The 18,447-nt window shown below is 37.6% G+C and overlaps 1 protein-coding gene across 2 annotated transcripts in view; it reads right to left on the reverse strand.

Annotated features, from left to right (window-relative positions):
- Positions 1-6,087: 6,087 nt before the first annotated feature.
- Positions 6,088-18,447, reverse strand: part of CACNA2D3 (calcium voltage-gated channel auxiliary subunit alpha2delta 3) — a 468,514-nt gene continuing 456,154 nt past the window's right edge. For both annotated transcript variants that reach the window (XM_040592380.1, XM_040592379.1), the window contains 3 exons: positions 8,311-8,423; positions 7,339-7,421; positions 6,088-6,497 (listed from right to left, as the gene is read on the reverse strand). In XM_040592380.1, the coding sequence (XP_040448314.1) occupies positions 6,405-6,497; positions 7,339-7,421; positions 8,311-8,423 (289 nt within the window). In that variant the 3' untranslated portion in view covers positions 6,088-6,404. The remainder of the gene's footprint in view (positions 6,498-7,338; positions 7,422-8,310; positions 8,424-18,447) is intronic.

Here is an 18,447-nt window from a genome sequence, read left to right on the forward strand (position 1 = left end):
ACTCACAGCTGTAGACATGAAACAGGCGTACCTAAACAGCTTCATTAACTATAACGGATAATAAAATATTGACAGGGACTTGGGATTCTATCTTAACTAATGCACATATCACAGTAATGTCTCAGAGGCGGTATTATGAGATGCAGGAATGCAGCTGGCTGCTTACAAAATAATTCTATCTATTTTTTCCCCCACAAACAACATGAGCAAAAGAAAAATGTTTCATTTTCCATTGCAACCCAACTGACCAGTGCCAAAACACTAACAAAGAAATGAAATAAAACAATTCTTTATTTCCTGTCTCAGGAGCCATCTGCAAACATTTCCATGTCTGCCAAAAGCATTCTCGATTAGTTCAGCTATCCCAACTAGTCCCAACTAGCTTTTGCTATTAAACATTTAGCACTCTTCCTAAGACATTTATATAGCTGATTCCAAACACTTCTTGCCATGAACTGAAATCTGATCTTCCCTTTCTCCTGGAAGTGAAATAGCCAGCATGCTAAAGCTGCAAACTAAATCCTAACATAGTCAAACAAACCCAGCATTAACCACTTGAACTTCTGGTGTTAAGGTTCAAATTTGATTCAGAATTGTCAAGTGTAACCTCTTCTTACGAGGCTGCTTCAAACACATATAAGTGCAGTTCAAGACCACATCTGGAACAAAAAAAGCCAGCTTTCGAGTTTGATCTTACAGAGGCCCTATGAGCTGTCAACTCCTTAGAAGCTTTTGATAAAAGAATTCAAGTAAGAGATAACCAGACTCTGCACTACTTGAATCAACTAGAGCTCAACTCTTCAACAAGCACCTTGAATTCTGCAGAACTGTCACAAGACAAACTGGAAATTCAACCTCAATTCCAGTTAACCCAAAGGTAACAATGTATTTCCAATTAATAATGAAAATATCACAGGAAATACAGTAGCTTTCATACCACTTACCTTGATACTGAACTGAAATTTTTTTTTCAATACTATTTCACCAGTTTTGGGTGAATTACCTACAAATCTCTGCACAGACGAGGTGCCCCATACGCTTCCAGAAACTGTAGCAGCAGAGCAGAGAACAAACCAGCTTTTGACACCTGGTGAGTTGTTAGAGGGTAGCTTGACATAAACACATTTACCTGATTATTTCTACCACAATGAGCAGCAATCAAATCTGTTAAAACTGTTGAAATAGAAATGGTTGTCTTAAGGTTTCAGCATCTCATCACTGGGATAGCTGGATCAATTCACAGCTCTCTTAAGTAAGACCACCTTCAGACTTAGAAGAAGATCATAAATTTAGTTACCGCCCTTAAATTATTTTTTTTTTCTCTTTAATTAAGGGTGCCTTTTTAGAAATTACAGAACTAAAGGAAGTCTCAATGATTAGGTATTTAACATATCAGTACATACGAATGCAATGCTTTCACAATGAAAGAGCGTGCCATGTTTACACTCACTTTAGTTTCAATTAGATCTAATTCTGCAAGCAAAGTTTCATGTTTTTTAAAGTGATCACTAAGCAGTCATCTGGCATTTAACTAATGCTATGCAAGGTATATTTTTTGTTTTAAAATGTATTGCATACATTTTGTTAATAGTAGTTACTAAAGGCAATATAGATTTCTTTTACCATCTTAACCTGGATCTAACTCAACCAAAATGCAAAAGTGTCTCTTGTTCCAACCCTGGTCCAATGAAAGCCGATAAGTTCTTTCTAGATTAACAGCGTGCTTTGAAAGTCTTCAAAGCATCTGCTAGGCAGAACTGTGGACTTTCAAAATAATTTGGGCTGGAACTGCAAACAATAAAATAACATTTGCTTAGTTGACCACAGTTACTATGGGAACAAGAAGGAAAAAAAGTCTGAAAGACTTGGAAACTGAAAGTATTCTTGGGAAGAACATAGGGCTGATTCTTGAAGATGAGGTAAATCCTCCCAAGGAGCTACAGCAAGAATATTATTATATTGAAAGAAATATGATCTGAGCCTACTGGCCAAAAGCTAAAGACAAGAGAAAGGAAAATTGCCTTCAGATTGCATTGTGATAAACTCCAGTGAGATCTTCTGAAGATGCTGTATATGGGAAACATATCTCTCTCAGCAGATAAATGGGAGCTGGACCTGTCAGAGCGAGCACATTGTAAAACAGATAAATAGCAAGTTATCTATGTACTTGCTTGAAACCTTCACAACCATAGGGAAGATCTTGGACAAGAGGGAAAAAAACCACCATACTAATGGAAGTATCTTGGGACAGCTGAGGGAAAAGAATAATCAAGTAGGAAAACTAAATAAACTTGATGTTTTCCACAGTTACAAGATTTTGATGCACTCTTCTGCAGAAAACTTTCCAGTTGTGAATAGCTATTTGCATTAAAGTTGCAACAGAATTTCTGAGGCACAGAAAGTCCCAAGATGTAAAAGTCCTTGGAGACCATAAAGGGCTCAGGAGGCAAATGGAAATAACTGGTGTCTTCTGGCTGCAAATCTGAGCCAAACTTCTGTCTTGCCTTCTGAACCCAAAGGGCTAAACAGGCCAGTGCCTTGTTCTGGGGCTCCTGTTATCAGAAGAAAACTGAAACAGTCCCTTGAAGCCAGTTAGGCAATGAAATCACTGCTGCTTTTAATATCGTCTTGCCCTAGGCAGCCACCTGTTTCGCCTAGCATATATATTGCAGAATTGGCACTGGCAGCAAAATGCAGTGGGTCAGGCAGTCTCAGTGTCACAAAAACAATGAGAGGAGATAGCACAGCTGCAGAAACCCGCCCGAGGCTCTCTGGATTACAGGATTTTAAAGGAGTGTTTGCAGCACTGACAGTTATGGGCAGACAGTTTTCCCACACAAAGCCATTAGAAAATGATGTGTCCATGGCCAGTCCTGAGCCCCCAAACAGCTTTTGCTGTATCAAGATTAAAGGAAGATGAGGCAGCTGGGGCTAATAAGTTGAAAATCAATGCCGTTAACAAAGGGAATAAAAAAAATAAAAATCCAAGCCCTGAAGAAACTGAAACGTCTTACTATGCCTCTTGCTGTGTAGAAACAGATTGTACAGTTGCCCTCGTTCTCCTTGGATTTTACCTCAGATTCAGGAAGATAAAATAAACGGATGACTTCTGAATGTCCTGTATATTAAAATTATTAAAATGTTAATTTAAATGTTAATTAAAATATTAAAAGTGCATATGATTTACATATATGCAGCTGTATGTGTGCATATGTATACATCTGCGCTTTGCTATTGACTACATTGGACTTTGGATCAGACCTTGCATGATATTTTTAGGATCTGAGAGCCGTAACACCTAGAATTAGTGAGGTTATAACCTTTAATTTCACCTTCTATGACCTGCCACAGGTTATGCTGTGACAGCACGGACCCACTTCCCAGCATAATCACACCTTCCCGGTGTTCCAGAGCTAACAATGACATACAGACTGATGAACTTAACGTCGGGAACATTCTTATGCATTAGAATGAGATCAGCTTTTCTGTAAAACTGTTTTGAATAGCCCTTGGCATGCTTTCAGCCTATGTCAGCTAGCTCTGCCCCATAAAACTCATAATCATCATTTCTGTGTTTGGACATAGGTTATTCATATTACAGCTACTCCGTTTTGGAGACCAAGAGATCTTACTAGCATACACACACGCCAGAGTCAGTTGGCCTCAGTGCCAAGGAACGTTTCCAGACACACTCACTTTACTAGTATAGATGCAGCCAAATAGTTCAAATAAATAAAGATCTCACAGCATTATCACTGGCCTACTGTTGATCTGCTTCATCCCCTCATGATTGATGTTTGAAATTCAGAAAGAGCAGCATGAATGTCAGTGACTGAACATACTCAATTGAATACGAGGATCTATATAGGCAAAGATCCACAAATGTGAACCCAAGGCAACATTCCCGTTTCATCTAAGCTACTGGCTTTATGAACCTGAATTCACACTGCATCAGAAAATTTTAAAGGAATAAATACAAAATCAAAAAGACATCTTCATTAGCAAAGAAATGGCAACTCAAGAATGTTTTTACACTTAGCAACTCATTTGGATTGTTTTGTTTTGCATAGTAACTTGTTTGTGTATAACTGTACATTCTGCCTTTATAACTTTGTCTTAATGTGAAAATGAACTGTCTCATTTCTCTGAACAATATTCATTTACATAACCATATTTTACTCTCTTTCACAATATCAATTTAGACTGTCATATTTTAATCTCTCTTGTTACTCCCTGGCTCCTTTCTAATTACAAAGCTGTCCACCTCTTTCCAAAATTAACAATGAATTATTATTAGGTATTTTCATCTCGGTTCACTAGAAATAAATTTTCTCCTTTAATGTATTTCTTTTTTTTGTAAGATCAATGATGATTTATGCATCAGACAGCACAGACATTTGTATGCAGAGCTTTTCAATAGCTCTAATGAGAAAGATATTTCTTTTGACTTTCTACTAACAAGGAAAAATCACCTGGACTGTGTTGGTTTATAAGCATTTCCCATTTAAGCTGCATTGAGAAAGAACAAGCATCAGACATACAAAAGCATTATGAGGTTGTAGTGTTGCACATTCTGGAAACTCAGAAACTAAAATACTCTATAAATAACGAGATTAATTTGGGGAAGAATGACGGAGGGTAAGGAGGAATGGTGCTCAGAGAAAGACCAAGCAAAGAACTGCAGGATATCTGTGTCGGTCCAAGTGTAGAAAACGCCTTGAATTACCAATTAGCTTAGTAACTAGAGCATGTCACTAGAACAACAGATTGACTGAATTTCAACTGGAAAATTATTCCCATAGCAAGTGATTTTGAGACCAACAAGGAAGGACAAAGAAATCTGTAGGAAAACACTCCTAACCAGAAAACATCAGGAAAAGACGACTATGAGTCCAGCCAAAGAGCTGTATGGTTTCAGAACCAGAGGAAGTGCCGGTGCATTTGAACCCATTAAAGCACTGAAGCAGAATTTTATTTTACTCATTCTTCTCTTACAAGCTTGATAGTATTCCATAAAACAAAGCCCCTTTCAGTGGCTTAGCTCCCTATTCTCACCTAAGACACATAGCAAATCTGCTTAGCGTTCATCTAACGCTAAAAGCATACTTTCTCCCAGTCAGGGAACTGCAATCTTCAAGCACCAGATTTAGAATCGTGGCATTTTATTTTGCATCTGATGCATTATATTGTTAGAAGATCATGCTATTCTTTTGATAGCATTCTACTTCATCTAAGACTGCAAAGATAAACTGAGAGATTAACATACCTCAAAGATCAAGATCTTCAGCAAATGTATCCACAACAGGGACATTACTACCAATTACAAGAGGAATATACTAGTTCTAATAGGAGTAGGATAAATATTCCTCTTTGTATAGTGTTTTAAAAGACTCAAAAATCTTAGTTTCTTTATCTTCTCATTTCCCTTACAAAGAACGTAAGGCCTAGAATGAAAAAAAAAAATATATTGTTTTTGATCTTTGTTCACTGAGGGTGAGCCTCAGTAAATTCTCAGTGAAAACCATAATAAGTTCTGCTGACGCAGGTGTGTTGTAAGCCTAACTTTCTCTGGTTATGAATTTCATCATGAGCTTCTTCTAGCTGACATGATGTCTATCGGGCAGAACATTAACAGTATTATCCTTTTATATAGGTTATTTTTACATATCTTCCCACATATTGTAACAGATGAAAAGTATTTTTTGTAAAAAGTAATTTTGCCATCTGCAACCAAATCAACCAATTTGAACTAAAGTTTGCCCAAGTTAGGCAAAAGGCTTTAATCAGGCTTTGGCTCACTTTCTAAATGTGGCTGAGATGTTTTATAGCTGTTTCCAGAAAACAAACCTTCACTATAAATCAGCACTGCACATTACCTGCTCAGCTTCATACATGCACATGTGTTTCCTGGACTTGTTAATAAAAGCTATCCTGCCTTATTATAAAATCTAACTCCACATTTTCTTCTCTGATTCTTTTCAGAAATAGGCTAAAAGCATAATAAAAGAACTTCCATTTATTTTATTCTCTTCCCATCATTAATTAATGGCACAAATACATTATCATACTTCAAATACACTCTGAAACTGTGATTTTAATATACTTTATTGAAAAAAGTACACAGTTTTAAATTATTTTCAATGGGACAAAGCAATGGTCACCTCTATCTACCAAGTCCTTTTCTGATGAATCATGACTGCCATATGCCAAATTCACATCTGCATGACTTGCAAAGTAAAAAGATAAATCTTTTTTCAACATATCTTTAAGAATTTATATCACCAACAGTTTAAAATCATGAAATGCTGATGCTCTGACTATATTTCATGTCCTTTATGTTGCACCATTTCCCAGTTCACAGTTTATCCATGTATTAGCATGCCAATTGAACACATCAGTCAATGTCACCTTGAGAAAACCGTCAATAGCAGAAGAAGAAGAAGAAGAGGAGGTTTAGCACTAAGGCCTGAGACACCACCACATTCTCTTGCATTTTCCTAAGGGAAAAAAAAAATAAAACCAAAGGAAAATAAATACAAGCCATTACACTAAATTATGATATATGGCTATTTACTAAACTACATGGGCAGAAGAGGATTGGTGCAAAAACCAAAACCCATGAACTCAATACACTCAGGAAGTTATTCAGGTAACTATTTTCATTTGAACAAGTTTAGACTGTAGGCTGAAAATGAGCATGAGCAACAAGCATTATACAGTCTCCTCCATGCTGTATTTTAGATCTCATTCTACACTGCATTACACCACTGAAGACATGAAAGTTACTCCAGAGTAAAATGCACGTCTATGCAGATACAAGCCAACGTAATCACCTGCCAGTCTCTACCAGATCTCCTTGGCACTTTAAAAATAAGAGTACTATGCAGAACACAGAGTAGTAAATATGTGTAGTGATCCCTCCCAAGCAATATTATGTGTGAAAGCACCGATATAGCATGACAGTTGAGACGGTGAAGCTAGTTACTGAAAAAAAACATTAGCAGCACAAAGTTCCCAGCCATCTCTAATGAGGAATCCTGTGGTCAGTGCTGAGCTGGAATAAGTTCTCAGATATTCCTGGCTGCCAGTTTACGCTCACATCTTACCACGTTCTCATATCTGATACAAAACAGCCTACAAAAGCAGCAAGTCGAGACGTTGCATACAGGAGTACTAAGAAGATTTGCAGCACTTATAACGTCACTCACTTCCCTTACTGCTGTGTTCAATCATCTCCTGATGTTTCATCTTAGCAGATATTTTTCCTATTTATTTTTTTTTAAAGAAATAAACCATCTACCAGAGTCCAAAAGAAAGGAAAAGTAGTTAGAAACTTACTTCAGGGTGAAATCCATGACAAGATTCTGGGCGTCTTCTTATCTTCTGAGATTTTAAACGTTCACATTTAAGGGATTCATTATGTACAAGGTAGTTAAGGAGAGATGGTCTGACCGTTGCATTGTTGTGTGAGTGTTTTGAAATGAATATAGTGAATATAATGAAAATTTTTCAGCTTCTTGCTTTCTTTCCATCAAAGAACCAGGGTGATATGCGTGTTCAGCACAAGGAAAAGGTAATTCTAGTGCTTTCCTCTCAGTGATCCATAGTTCAGACAGTATCATTTGCACTTACATTGCTAACCTGTCTTTCCGTACTAAGTGTGCAATAAAAGCACACTGCAGACTACTTTTGATAAGTTCCAATTTATGTGAGAAAAGAAATCCTCAACTACAGAACAGCACAAAACTAAAAAAATAGAGCAACTAAAAATCAAGTGGTACATTCACTTTGCTAATTTTTTATATTTCTGGAAAGCAGGATTCTGAAACATTTTCAATACTCCAGTCCAACCCTAAAATAAACAGTTATCTATGTTGTAAGAAGTTTTATAAGTTCCAATATCAGGACCTCCATTCTTGTAAGGAAATTGCATATTTAGGGCCTAATTTGAAAGACATTTAGCTACCCAAAAGTGACCATGACCTTACGATGCTTAAAGATGCACATAACTGTTTGTTTAATTTGTACTGGCTGTTCAAAAAAAAAAACCAAAACAAACCCCCAAAAAACCCAACCACACATCAAAAAACAACAACAAGAACAACAAACCAAACCAAAAAAAGTGAATTCTCCTTGAAAATAAGTGGGAAGGCATTCTCAGCTGTCTTACTTTCAAACAGCCCCAGAACTTTGTAATGGGTAATGATATGTTCTTAAGTCATGTAATGTAAGTTTGACATACATAATAAATTTTTTTTCAATATTTGCATCTTGAATCTTCTTCGGACAACTTTGCAAACAAAAGGATATACCTTATTTCTATAGGTGCCATGGTAATTGGTGGGACAGAATCACAGAAGCATTCATTATCTACTACCACCATGAAGAGATTGCTGCTTGGGATTTGCTGGATTACAAAAGACCTGTAAATTAAAAAGAAATCAAATAACGGTGACATTATTTGTACTTCTGAGCCACAGTTTTGTTAGGGTTTTTTGAACTTGTCAACAATGCTTGTATTACAGTCAGAAATCTAATTTACTTTATATATATATCATACTGTATCTCTACACCTTGGGGAAGTAGAGGGCCTTGGGCAATGCTTCGTTCCCTCAGTTCACAGAATATGGTTGTCCATTTTCAGATGTACATGCTGCTGAAAGGTACACGGGTGGAGTGGAACAGGTGGGCTTATACTGCTGGTGTGGTAATGCAGAGTCTGAGGCACAGGTGAACCACTAACAATATTATCAGATTTTTCTTCTTCAGATTCCAATACAGAATCTCTGCTTAATTATGAATCCCTAGCTGTGTATTTATGATCGGGAATTTTTAAGTACACATGAAATCAATCTGTAAAAATAATGAAGATTCTCCTGCAGCCACACAGCGACAGCTCACAGTCCCAAACTTTAGCCTCTACAGTCGCATTAGGGCTTTTACTTGCTCTGGGTCTTGCTTGAAGCGCCATGAACTACTGAGAAAGATCTCAGCTTTCACCTGTCCTCTCAAGAATCCTTTTATTACTGAGCCAACAAAACAGAGATTAAACCTCAAAACCTTCCTAAGTGAGGAAATTTATTTTAGAATAATGACAACTATATGATGCAAATATGGTGATAACTCAGCACCACATTCAAATTAAGATAAAACGGGCAATTGAAAAGGAGAGTGAGAAATAAAGACATTGCTAGTAAGAAGGAAATCACCCAGGGGAGACCAGGGAAGGATCCTGTGGGCATTATTTAATGATCCACATAGTTACAGTGAGCTGAACTCTTAATAAGCACATACCAAAGAGAAAAGGGGAGGAGGCAGAGCCAAACAGGCACCGTTTAGCCTTTTGTTTGAAATTCAGGACACAATACAAAGAAAGGCTTTAAGGCTTGGACCCAAGTCTTGATACATTTTTAAAACAATCTGTCAGAATTTATATATCATATCAACAGAATATCTGCCATACCGAATATCATTGAAATCTGGCGGTTCCAGGAATTAGGTGTTTTTCAGTGTGGTATGCTGGTAAACGTACAGAACGTTAAGTGAGGGTTTGAGCACCAAGAAGATGTGGAGAAAAACATATTTTTCCTCAGACATCTTTATTTAAAATACATATTGTCTTACTAAAATAACTCCCTGCTTTTTCCAAAGATCACAGAAGATGAAATAGCAGAGGGGGCAGGGAATATTCAAACCTAGCTTCAGAAAAAAATACTTGGAAAACTTACTATAAAAATGTTGCCAACGGAAAGATTAAACACTTTTCAGTATTTTTTAAACTTACTGAACCTCCATTAAAATTACACTTAGAGTGATCTGCAATATGTTAGCTTTATGTTTATATATGAAATATACATTTATGGCACAATGTAAAAGGCTGAACTTTATAAATGTACCTACCAAACAGCTGGAGCATGTAGCAAGACTGACATCATTGTAATGGAGCATCTGTGGCTTTGTGGATTTGTGTGTGGGAGAAATGGGGCCAATACAAGGAAAGGAGGGAAAAACTTTAACAGACAATAATACCAAAATTGTACTGCATGAATTTCTCCAAACAGTTAGGAATAAATCAAACCCTAAAGGGTAGAAAAAATATTAATTTTATTCCCAGAAACTGGCACAGTTTGGACTTTGTGTGGTCCAAAACTTGTATTTATTGTATCTTTATAACTGGCTCAGAAATGGTCCTGAAGGGCATAAGGTGTTGTAACAATTAACTGGATGCTCAATGATTAATTTCTCTTTTTGATGAGAAGGGAGTACTCTCTTTTCTGTTGTACCTACTGTGTTCCTAACTCCAAGTCCTTCTGTAATAGTCCCTTTTGGTGGCCCTCAGGTGACTACCTATTGGAAAGCATGTACCATCAAGCCAGGCTTAACGGTGCCATTTTAGGAAAGGTGCGCACATTTCCCATGTCATTTCTTCTTTCATGCACTTTTCTGGGGTGGCATAAGGGCTTTACAGTACAGGTCATTGCTTCCCCAAAGACGAGGGGTGGGGGGCTGGACAATAAAAGTAAAAAAATCTGGGAGCTTTTCCTATCACTTAGCTGGTGTGTAAAAAAGAAAGCACTTTAACCCAGAAGAAAGTTTCCACTACAGAACTAAGGTGCTAGAGTAAATTACTGTTTGGATTCTCTGCCAATAAAGTAAAAAACTACAAAGGTTTGTAGGAATTAAGTGATACAGAAAATCCTGCTAGACGTGGTGATTTGGGGAATGCAGCATATGCATGGATTGATGGAATTATGAATTAAAGGAACTACAAAAAGCAGTATATTAGGTTCAGTAAAAAAACAGTTTTCTACTTCAGGAATTATAAGACAGTTATCAACTAATCACACTGGTTCAGTTTACCAAACAGTGAATATTCTTAAGAATCTACATTCTGTTTACCTATTACAGATGTTTGTGAAGTGTCTAACCTTATGGCGACTGCCACAGAACATGTGATTCATCTAAAGAGCCATAAAAAAAAAAAAAAAAAAAAAGTTTTTGGCTTACTGCAGCATTTTTTTCCATAGTGCTTAATAATATCTTAACTAATATCTTGCCAAGTGGAACCAACTTGCTGCTTCTCTACCATAATAGAGGCAAATTAAAAAGAAAACATTATCGTCCACAAGCAGTAAATGGATGTTTTCCCTTTCACAATACCCAAACATAAACCTTGAAATGAAGTTGTAGAGCCAAATGCTCACACCAGTCATTGGCTTGTGAGGTCACAGGCAAAGGATTAACATATCAGCGAGTGAAGACAGAGGACTGAAGACAGAGATTGAGTTTAGCAAAGAATTAAGGGCAAAAAAAATATGTCCATTTGAGCTTTCTTTTCTATTAATAGAATTTACACAAGCAAATTATGCTTCTTTCAGCTGCTGTAATTTAAGACCATTTTGCAGTCATGAGGGATTCCTACCCTCACTAGATCAATGGCAAAGAAGTTTCTGCCAGTCACAACTGCTGCAGTTGCTCTGTGACTATTCAGACCATACACGCAGGACTGCTTCCCTGCCCCAAGCGGACAAAGCACACAGCCACCCCCGAAGCAGGTCCTGTGTTTCAGTTCAACTCCCAGTTTCCATGGTGACATGCCCATGCATCTTTGAAATTCATTTTGAGTGAACATTCATGCCAGTAAGCCTCAGAAACTGAACGGTCACAGAAAACAAAAGGTGCATAAACCCAGTCAGAACAAAGTCTTTCAGTTACTGAAATATTCCCTCAAAATGTTTCATTGTGTATGCCAAGATTCAGTTGTAAGTGAGAAAAACCTCTAGCAGAACAGCTTCCACGACTGCAATGGGGAATAAAGAAAGTTGCTGACAAAGTAGTGAAAATGGTCTTGTCTTTTAAATGAGCTCCACTGTGAGTCTTTAAAGTTTCTATGACACTAAGCATTTCTGAGCACCTGCTGGCTCCGGCTGTCATTCGTGTCGCTGGCAATATGGCAGTCAGCTTTCAAGGACAGAGTAAGGGTTTTTATTGACCTTTATTAACAATCACAAGAAAGTCTGTGTTTAACAGCCTATGTTTAATATTATGGAGAACACTTCAACTTTAAAGGGTAATGCTCTTTTTGTGTTAAGTAATGTAAATCTGATTAAAATGTTCTTCCTTTATACCAGTATCTTCACCATCATTTGATAGTGACAGCACTATCAAAATCCTTGCATACGTCTCTCTATATAAAATGGAATAAACTGTTGTGGTTCCTGTTATGCTGTAACCTCACTGGGTCCATAAGAACCTTATTATTAACTTCTCCCCTATCTTTCATCCACTGAGGAACTAGTTTGGTTTGTTTGACATACAGGTTCAGAGGCTTAAAACAGACCTGAACACAAACTGCTTCTTCACTTTGTGGGGAAGGTGAGGAAGGAAGAAATTTGTTACTTGAAAGGGGTAGAGAGAGAAGGAGGAAGAAAATCTAGTCATGCCAAACTATTTTGTTAATGAAGATAAAATAAGAACAGAGAGTAAATCTGCAAGAAAATCTGTATTTTGAGTCAGAGCATTACACAACACTTTTCTCATGTTTCACACTATCTGTTTCTTTCTAACCTGCCTTTGTATCAGCCCATAGAGAAAGACCTGCCCAAACACCTACAAATTGATTTGAAAAAACCCACAGCTTCACGTTTTACTTGGAAATAGTAAATATTTGCTAAAAAATGCAAGCATTTATTAATCTGATCTTTGGAAATTATTTTTTTCGTTATAGAATTAAACAGGAAAAGACTTGGAATTCAAGTACTGCTGCATTCAAAATTACATTTGCTAAAGTCGTGCTTAAGAAAGCATGATAAGAAAGCACACTTCTAATGCGTGCATGGTAGCTAAATGACTCTTCCCACAGAGAACCAGTTCTTTCTAATTTCTTAAGACAGCCTAGAATCTGGGAAGCACCATGACAGGACTGTAACACAAATCTCGGAGGGCAGTCACCCCAGCTGCTTTCATGTGTGTAGCTCAGGTTCCTGCACGAGAGGGGTAATCACCCCCAGCTCCGAACAGAGAGCCTGGAGAGGCACAGGCTGCTCAAGCATAATTCAGAGCAGGAGCTTGGCTTCCATGATCTGATTCATCCTCTGTGGGAGGGTCTTTCTCTCTCTACTGGCTAAACAGTGATCCTGCAGAGAAATGCATCCTGAAGGGGGTGAAATGGGATGCCTAAAGCTAAGTGCAGACTACAACACCTGTTCTAAAAGAGCCAGCACACTGCGTTCAAACCTGGGGCTTTATCTGATTTTAATCTCTTCCTTTTCCCTGTGTATATAAAAATTTTCATACCATTATAAGATATATTACATTGTTACCATAATAGTTTCTGCCACAGGCTATATTAAAAACAAAAACAAACAAACAAACAAACAAAAAAACCCAAAAAAAACCCCAAACCCAAACAAACCAACTTAATTTCAAAATTGTCAGCTCTTTTTCTTATTATAAGAATTACTTTGACTTGTAAGGAGGGATAATGAGAAGATATACTCAGGGCAGTAGAGGAGTAGGGACCGAGCTGCACTGCCCTTGCTGCACTGCCCTCTTTCCACACTGTGTGCTTCTTTCTCTTTTTACCTTCCAGCTTCTGAACAAAGTGGAAAAGTATCAGTAAGGCAAGTGGGAGAGGGACAAACCTCCCTGGAAAGGAGGGAGATGTTCCAAGATGGGAGAAAGGGCACGGGGATAATAAGACAAGTGCTGTTGGTGCTCTGTGGGAAAGGGACAGAGGGAAGAGGTTTATCAGCTGCTGCAGCAGGTGACTTTGCTGTGGGGCCCCTGCAGTCCCGTAGGGATTTTGGAGCTTCTCCCACACTGATGAAAACAGGCACAGCAGTAGCAAGGCAGAGCCAGACCCTTTTTTCTTCCTGGCTGCTGTAGTCATGAGGCTGCTCTATCCCCTGAAGGCAGACAAGCGGTTTACCGGCTAACTGAAGATCACACACATGTGCAAGTCACTTATTTCCTTGCTCAATGCAGGTCATTGCTTCACCACAACTACTTGAATCGCAAGGTGCAAAATCTGTATGTGGTAGGCTTAATATCTTGTCTCTGAAATGCTGCTGGCTTCAGCTTTCCTTTCCTAGCATAGATGGATCCATAACAGGCAAAGCTAAAGTAATTCAATTTCAAACATGCAAGAGGTGTGTCTTGCCCAGCTCAGAAACCTCTAAGTTGCTTACACCCTGCTATTTGACTGTAGCACCTGCTATTCAAGGAAATCAATACTAGTGTCACACAGCTTATTCTCTGTTTTTCCGTGCAGAAGAGGTAATCCATTTCCTTGTCCACCGATGTTACATTTTGGACAGGATACAGGCTGAGCACAGCGCTGAGTTTCCCTGGTAAGGAGCAGCCGCTTACACAGCCCCAGACACACCCAGGCTTAAGGAAACGTGGAACGCAGCATCTCGTATGGGATGGAGGGGGGGGGGGGGGGGGGCAGACAGCTGCAGAGAGGGGACAGACTGAGGATCCCAAATTCCATCATTAGTCAGTTGCATTGATCCCTTTCCCTTTCCCTGACTTACAGCTGTGCTCCCTCCTGGTCGCCGGTGGCCAGCAACACTGCTACCGTGTCAACAGCAGAGAGTGGTCATAACCCTGATGGTGCTCAGCAATCTTTGCTCCTCAGAGCCATTGCCCCCTTCAATAGAGAGTTACAAAGGTTGCAAAGGGTTTGAGGGAATAAAATGAATGACAAGCAGCATGGAACTTGAAGATACTTACAGGATAAAACTAAGCTTGAGGAACCGGAAAAAAAAAAAAAAAGTTCAGAGAAAATATCTTCCCATTATCCTGCAGAATGGAATATATTTCTTTGTAATTTGTGGACGATTTGAGCACCACAGAAACATTAAAAGCGATTAAACTTTGTTTAAAAACAATGCTGTGTGTTACTAGTTTTTTTAAAAAATCTTGTTTTCTCACAGAAATACTGCATTATTGTGCTTTGTTTTAAAACATGCTTGTTCATAAGTAAGAATTATTGATCAATATGGTATATTCTACAAACAATACACTTTTTAATTTTACAAAAATATGCTGCTATTATTTAGATCTGTGCTAGTGACAACAGATGCTATGAAGTAGAATACATGGTCACAATAAACACATGGCTCAGGTGGGATTTTAAAATATCCTGTAAACATTTAAATGGCTGTTCAGATTCATCTTTAATTTCATGTTTAGGAGCTTTAACAGCCTGCTTCAAGGGGGGGGGAGAAATATCCATATGTGTATTTTTCATTTGTTTCTGTAATGACCATAGGAACATTTTAATATTATTGTTTCATGCTACAGTGATGACTGTGGGACTTACATTCAAACTATGACTAGAATAATATCTATTGTTGTGTTAGCGTTTGTCACTCCTGCACATACATAATCATATCAATCATTTTTAGGAGGCTATAGAAAAGAAAAAAAAAAAAAAGAAATAGCTACCAGTTGTTTTGCCCTTGCAGATGAGTCCTGCAAAGCATGGAAGAAATTCACTGTGAGTATTTTGAACTGAAAGAAACTGAGGGCAGTATTTTCAAATTGGCAACCAAAACACATTCACGAAGATGTGAAAAAGTAGTCTGAATTTCCATGGTACTCAACTTGGATAGCCCCCACTGGGCGCTCAGATGCTCGAGCATCTCTGTAAATTCAGCCATTTCTCTCCAGGCCTTTCAGCATTATTTTTTGAGTGCAAAACCGTATTAATGAAGTTTGGGTACTTTGGATTAAGATTAGTTGGCACTTTGGGATTATATTTCATATCTGTCGAATTTGATCTTTCCTATTTTTTTTTACAGAAAGAAAAAACATACCAGCACCAGGGTACAGGAAATGGAAAATATTGTGCACTCTGCACTCAAATATGTGTTAGTCACATAACTGTTGGTTGCAAATGTTCAACCCTAATGGTCTGGAACAAACTTTAAGCATTCAACTGAAGTGCAGATATCCGCTGTGCTGTTTCCCAACTCCTATCATGTGCTTTCCAGGCTGCTGGCTACATTTCCAACCCACATTTCTCTCACTTATCATATTTTTTAAATGAATGAATGAAATGTTTATATCACAGTCAAGTTGGGCTACTTGTTGTTTTTTAATTTATTTATTTTTGGTGTGGTGTTTTGTTTTTTTTTTGTTTCAAATAAATGATGATAGAGAATGGAATATCTTCAATGCAATTTATAAAAATAACATATATGCCAATAACAACATTTCTGAGAGCTGGAGCAGTTAAAGTATATGAAAAAAAAAAGCATCTGGTGGTTCGCTAATATAAAAAGAGACAGATAAACTCTCAGCCTCAGGCCCGTAACCTGACCTCATGCTGGCAAAATATTGCTACCATGTATAGCCCGGCTGACTGCAGCACAATTCTGCGTCAGTATAAACATACCTACTCAAAGCAAAGTTTAGAATCAAGGATCTAAATTAACAATATCGTCCTCACCATTCCTGTGCCTGCCAAAGGCTTGCAACCCCAGAGAGCTACAGTATCGTTGGCAATCACATTTCAGAAAGGAATCCCCAGAAGTGCCATTCATCTTTCATGATCAATCAGAGGATGCTTTCTCAAATAACTGATGCTCAGATAAGAGTATCTTACCAACTGCATATTAGAAATGTAACAAACATCCAAAAGCTTTGAGTGTGCACACTAGGATGAAAAAAAAAGTACGTTGTGTAACAAGGAATTTGACAATGCTCCCAAGCTTTTTAGTCCAGCCGCCCACCCTTATGAAGATGTAAGATAAAGGAGAGTTTCAGATCACTATTTTTAAAATAGACTGCAAAATTTTTGCAAAGAAACTAAGCTCAGAAATGCCACAAACATTAAATATGAGTGCAGGTTCATACCCTTGAACAAACCTGAGCGCAGGCAGGGTGGGTACCTGGTTCTATGATAAGCTGCTCACAAAGACAACAGAGGAGATACAGTAATCGGTACAAAGCAAATCATATCAGAGATCTCTTAAAGCTTAGACTTAGCTTTTTGACAGTGGCATCTGGTTAGCAGGACAATGACAGGGAGGTCAGAGAAGTTATCTAGACTTGAAAATGCAGTTCCACTATAGTATGTTAGTCTACGCGTTTTTAGTGGAGGTTTTTTAGCCCTTACTAGGGCTAAAAGCTAAGAAACTACTAAGTTACTTAGCTACTTACTTCAATAGCTGTGGTTTGTAGAGACATCTCAGTGTTTTTTAAAAACTACATTATTTCTCAACTAGATTCTAAATATAATTTAAAGATTAAAAAGCCAGTTGATTTTAGGAAGGCTCACAAATATCATGTGACATTGTAAACATAACTTCTGATACGCATGAATTCGTAACTACTCTTCCACAGCTTTGGGTCTAGTCAAATCTAAAGACAGTACAGCTCTAGCAAAGAGCTACACATCACAAACTGGCATATGAAAAGCAGAGATGATTGGGAGATTCACATTAAAAGTGTAATAAATCCTAGAACTAAAGTGCTCATTGGATGTGCCCACAGTGTGCTTTGCAAGGATGTTGTTAATTTATTTCTGTAAACATAAACTTTAGCAATTATTAAGAAGGCCACATCTGAAAGAATTAAGTACACTGCATGTCATGTTCTCTATAATATTTTAGGTAATGTATGAATGTTCCCTGCATGGCACTCAGATCTTAAGATTCATGATGTTTTTCCACGATAAAGACTATTAAATATTCATTAAGCTCTCAAATCCTCTGTGAAGTGTCACATGTACAGATGCCTAAGCCCTGTTTCCACTTTTTTCATCAATCAGACTGCAATATAATATAAGTGTATTATAAACTGAAATGAATTTCCTAGTATTAGCAATTCTTCACAAGTTTGCCCGGCTTTAAAATTTCACATTGTTTCCCAATTCTAATAACTTTTCCTATTTCAAGCCATCTTTATGTATATATATATACACACACACATATATATATTATTCAGCTTTATAGATTATGGCATTCATACAACTTTTTAAATCTGCTGCCATTACAAAGCACCATTTCATTGTGCTAGATACTATCTATCATTTGGTTAATATTTATTACTGCTTGTTTAAAATGTAAAATTACATTAATTTTTGAGTAATATTTACATTTTATAGAACTACTGAACTTAACTATGAATAGTGAATGGGTGGAGATCACCACCATCCTATGCAGAATTTTATAAATAAAACTTCTCAAGCAATTCAGCTCTAGGCTCATTTGGAAGACCTAAGTAGGGAAGTGGGCAGTGAAGAGAAAAAGCACATCTCACCCTACTCATCAGAAAAAAAAAACCCCAAACCTACAACAAAACTGATGACAAACTAATAGACTGAATTGCTTGGAAGCTGACCCATATATCTCCAAGATTTTACAATTTACACGGTCAGTGCTATAAAGTCTCCTAATAAAAAATTTGCACACATCTGCAAGAAAAGACCACAGT

This window comes from Falco naumanni, chromosome 4 (assembly GCF_017639655.2).
Source record: "Falco naumanni isolate bFalNau1 chromosome 4, bFalNau1.pat, whole genome shotgun sequence".
Taxonomy (NCBI): domain Eukaryota; kingdom Metazoa; phylum Chordata; class Aves; order Falconiformes; family Falconidae; genus Falco; species Falco naumanni.